General features: G+C 48.6%; 2 protein-coding genes across 2 annotated transcripts; one reads left to right on the top strand and one right to left on the bottom strand.

The window, feature by feature from the left end:
• Window positions 1–2,321, bottom strand: BDB00DRAFT_800708 (uncharacterized protein). Its single transcript, XM_053121808.1, has one exon. It carries the CDS (start codon window positions 1,974–1,976, stop codon window positions 174–176), a length of 1,803 nt encoding a protein of 600 aa, XP_052984290.1. The 5' UTR covers window positions 1,977–2,321; the 3' UTR covers window positions 1–173.
• An 88-nt stretch (window positions 2,322–2,409) lies between these two features.
• BDB00DRAFT_800712 (phosphoenolpyruvate carboxykinase [ATP]) lies at window positions 2,410–4,542 on the top strand. The gene is made up of 3 exons (XM_053121809.1): window positions 2,410–2,523; window positions 2,616–3,546; window positions 3,692–4,542. Exons 1-3 carry the CDS (start codon window positions 2,416–2,418, stop codon window positions 4,306–4,308), a joined length of 1,656 nt encoding a protein of 551 aa, XP_052984291.1. The 5' UTR covers window positions 2,410–2,415; the 3' UTR covers window positions 4,309–4,542.
• Window positions 4,543–4,912: the final 370 nt, after the last annotated feature.

The raw sequence follows: 4,912 nt of genomic DNA on the forward strand, positions 1-4,912 counted from the left end.
TTATTATTCACACAATATGAGTCATCAGGAGTAGTATAACACACAAAAATGTAGTAGTCATATGTTTTTATGCAAAATAACTTTGTTATGCACAATGGAAAATATCAAGTGCTTTAAAGTGGGACCAATGGGGTAACTTTCCGGTTCCGCGGAGCATGTCATTCTTTGTTTCACTACACAGTGATGCCACCGGCCTTGCTACGTTGCTGATGATGGCGATGCTGCTTCTGCTTATGATGGCGATTCTTTCTGTTCTTCTCCTTGTGATGCCGTTCTCCCCCTCCTCCTTTCTTGGACATTCTAGCCATTTCCCATTCGACCTGCTTATGCCCATCCAACTGCTCGAGCATCCCTTCAGCCTTCTTGACGAGCGCCTTGCGTTCACCTCTGACTCCTTCGTCGCCATTGGACGAAATTGTATCCAGCTTGAGCATAGTTCGCATAATTTCGTCCTCACAGCCCAAGAACTCGCGATTATCAGGTGTCGTGGCCGTCAGATGTAATGTGCCTGACTTGTTCTCGAATTGAAGCGGTGTACGCAAAACCGTAGCCAAGCGGTTGGCCTGGATCTCTTGGAGTTGACGATCAACTTGCTGTAGTTCTTCATACTTTGCTGGATCCGCGGGTGGCAAGTTTTGCTTTTGCTGCTCCGCAATCTTGTGTACGAGATCTTCTTGTTCCTGCTGTTGGTTGGGCTGCGTTGTCGCCGTCGGCTGTGTGCGCTGCGGTGTGTTAATGGCAGGAGCATCTTCTTGTTGCGGGGTAGGTTCGGCGTCAGTGACAACACTTTTAGGCTCAAACAGCACAGCGTCATCGTCATCCTCAACGCCGTCGTCATCGTAGTCGGCGGCGGTCTTACTAAATTTGTCAGCATCTTGTTCAGCGTCTGGGGAAGTGGAAGCAGCATGGTCTGAGCTTTCATCGGAGACAAGCTGGTCTAGCAAATCCTTGAGATTCAGCACCCGGTCTTGGAGCGGAGGACTCGCTTCTTCTTGGTCAACGTCATTGTCGTATTCGTCGTCGTTATTAATATTCGTGCTTTCCATATAGGGTCGCTCGGGTGCGCCCGCACGGTTGTCGATCACATTGACCGCTTCCGGCTCCCTGACGTGTGCCTGCTGCCTGTGCAAAATCTTGTTGACGTCTTGATTGACCAGTTCATCATAGCCGTCGACTTGCTGCCCGTTTGAGTCTGGTGCAGCGCTGATGGCTGGCTGTTGCATCGATTCCAAGACCCTAGTTGCTGGTTCTGGTTCTGGCCCCATTGCTTCGTTTTCATCACCAGCAGCGGAAGCAGTTTGTTCTTTCACTCGTTTGGGCTGTTCAACTTTATCTTTTTGTTCATCTTGAAGATGGGTAATGTAATTCCACAGATCGTGTGCCTCTTCTTGGTCGCTGGCGTCAGTTACTTCACGTTGTTGCTGTTGCTGCTGCTCCGGATTGTTGGGCTGAGCTTGCTGCTGCTGTTTCACTTGCTCCTCGAGCTGCTGACGATCAAATAAGAGTCGGAGAAGCTCAGCCAGCTGGGTCGCATGAAAGTCCTCAAAACCCTTGTCGTCATCCTCGTCGCTGTCTTCTGCTTCTTGGTTGTTGCTGTAGTTACTATAATTAAGTTGTTGTTGCTGCTCGATCTGACGATATTGTTGACGAACTGCTTCGGCACGTCTTTGCTCGATAGCGGATGCCAAGCATTGACGGTAAAAGGCATCTTCCACGGCCGCAATTAATGTTTGATTCCGATAGTATTCCATGTAGCGCTGGATCCGATATGCCCGTTCCCGACGGTAAGTCTCCTTGAGCATTTTAAGATTATGCATGGCACGCGCAAGACGATATTGCTGTGCACGCCGCCTCCGGAGCGCTTCGTGATGCTGCTGCACATGTTGTTGAATGGCACGATCCCGTCGTCTTTGCTCGTGTTGAAGCAATGACTGGATCTGTAGATAGTCATCCAATGTGCAATAACTAAACATCATTTGTCATAAAACGAGAAAAAAAGCCAATTATTTGTTTGGTTCTGCTAGGATGGCATCATAAAAAAAAAAAGCCGACAATGGCTATGTATGATGAAACCCATCGACGTCGGTTTCAAGTTTTTGGCACTTTGGGCGAGAACCCAAAAATGAAACCTTGGGTAAGAATAGCTCCAAGAGTCCAAAATGTATAATTCGTTGCTATCCCGCGGAACGTTCTTCCGTCCTTCACATGGGTGGTCAATTTCGGGAGGAATGATGGCTCTCCGACATGACCCGAATGTATTGCGGGGAAAGATTCAAAGCCCGGCCACCATCTTCACGAGCTTTGACAAAGGATGGTCTATTATATATAAACCCTCCCATCGAAATGTCCAAAAATACACTTAACTTATCCTCCTCCCCCCTTTTTTGAACGACTTCTTTCAAATACATTATCAACATGGTTGCCTCCAGACCCGGATCTCCCTTTGGCCGCCCTTCGAGCTCGGCTTCGCACACCAAGGTCGAAGAAGAATTGCACGAACATGCTGGTATCGATTATGATCGCGTACGTCTTTTCTAAACATATTTCCTGATCCCACTATGTGAGCAAAGGCACAATGACAAGGTACTGACTTTTTCTGCTTTCTTGGTGAATAGGTTACCATCCAGCGCAATCCCTCTGTTGCCGTTCTCTACGAAGAAGCTTTGACCTACGAACAAGGTACCGTCATCTCCTCTGCTGGTGCTCTCTGTGCCTACTCTGGCAAGAAGATGGGCCGCTCCCCCAAGGACAAGCGTATCGTCCGCGAAGAGACCTCGGAAAAGGACGTCTGGTGGGGTCCTGTCAACACGCCTCTTGATGAACAGGTCTTTTTGATCAACCGTGAACGCGCCATCGACTACTTGAACACCCGTCCTCGCTTGTATGTCTTTGACGGTTTCGCCGGCTGGGACCCCAAGTACCGCAAGAAGGTCCGTGTCGTCGCCACCCGTGCCTACCACTTGTTGTTCATGCGCAACATGCTGATCCGTCCCACCGAGGAAGAGTTGGAGAACTTTGGCACTCCTGATTTCACCATCTTCAACGCTGGTGAATTCCCTGCTAACCGTTACACCACCGGCATGACCTCCACCACCTCTGTCTCCATCAACTTCAAGCGCAACGAGATGGTTATCCTCGGTACCGAGTACGCTGGTGAAATGAAGAAGGGTATTTTCTCTGTCATGCACTACCTCATGCCCAAGGCCGGTGTCTTGTCGCTCCACTCCTCTGCTAACGAGGGTCCCGATGGTGACGTCTCGCTCTTCTTTGGCTTGTCCGGTACTGGCAAAACTACTCTTTCTGCCGATCCCAAGCGTGCCTTGATCGGTGACGACGAGCACTGCTGGTCCGACACTGGTGTCTTCAACATTGAAGGTGGCTGCTACGCCAAGTGCATTGATTTGTCTGCTGAGAAGGAACCCGATATTTTCAACGCCATCAAGTTCGGTTCGGTTTTGGAAAACGTTGTGTTGGATGAGGAGAGCCGTGTTGTCGACTACTCTGATGACTTTTTGACCGAGAATACCCGTGCTTCGTACCCCATCTGTAAGTATACGAGAAGGACAATGAGTAGGGAATCTGGAAAAGAGGCGGATATACAAACGGGGGGGATTGTGTGTGAATTGGGAAGGAAGAGAAAAGTAATGGAGTAACGGTTTACTAACTGCAAACGTACTCATGTCAACTATAGACCACATTCCCAACGCCAAGATTCCTTGTATGGGCGGTCACCCCAAGAACATCATTTTGTTGACCTGCGACGCTTTCGGTGTCTTGCCTCCAGTCTCCAAGTTGACTGCCGAACAGGCCATGTACCATTTCATCTCGGGCTACACCACCAAGGTCCCTGGTACCGAAGACGGCATTGTCGAGCCCCAAGCTACCTTCTCTGCCTGCTTTGGCGCACCCTTCTTGGTCTTGCATCCTCAACGCTATGCTACCATGTTGGCTGAGAAGATGTCGCAGCACAAGGCCAACGCCTGGTTGATCAACACCGGCTGGATCGGTGGCAAGGCTGGCGTTGCCAAGCGTTGCCCTCTCAAGTACACCCGTGCCATCTTGGATGCTATCCACAACGGCGAATTAGCCAATGCTGAGTTCGAGAACTATGGTGTCTTTGACTTGAAGGTCCCCAAGCAAGTCACCAACGTCCCCGATGAGTTGCTTGACCCCCGCAAGGCTTGGATGGGTTCCTCTGAAGAATTCACCAGCTCGCTTCACCAGGTCGCCAACATGTTCATTGACAACTTCAAGACCTTCCAAGAAGGTGCTACTCCTGAAACCGTCGCTGCTGGCCCCAAGCTGTAAATGCCTTTTCCTCTCCGCCTATCCTGTCATCCTTTTTTTTTTTTTTGCATAACCCCCATTTTAAGAAAACGCATACGCACAGACTTTATCTTTCGAACAACATCACATTTACTCACTTGCACACACACAAAAAACACCTTTATTCCCGCCTATTGTATTATATTCATATTTTTGCGCTTCTCTTTAGTTTATTTTAATATATTAAAATGGATTCCTTCTGATGAAAAGAAAAAATGGGTTTGTCGGATTTGGATTTGATAGATAATGAAAGCGCCATCCTAATGGTATCATAATGATTAGTGGGGTACCAAGGAGATATCATACTAAGTGTGACTTGTGCCCAGCTATATCACTGATATCTCATACCTGCGAATGCCTCTTTAATAAGAGGTCTCTAAATCACCGTTACATGACTGGGTGTCGGTGTATTACAAGCATGCATTATAAGATCGACTGCGTCTCCCATATAGAAGACGCGCCTTGTTTTTCTCGTTTCTCTGTCTTGGGCAGCAGTAACGGTGGTATATGCGTATATAGTAGTGGTGTGACACACAATTGCACATGCATGATCAACTGCTTTCGGCTTAACCGAGGATTCTACTTT

This window comes from Zychaea mexicana (assembly GCF_025766255.1).
Source record: "Zychaea mexicana strain RSA 1403 chromosome Unknown BDB00scaffold_6, whole genome shotgun sequence".
In the NCBI taxonomy this organism is placed as follows: Eukaryota; Fungi; Mucoromycota; class Mucoromycetes; order Mucorales; family Lichtheimiaceae; genus Zychaea; species Zychaea mexicana.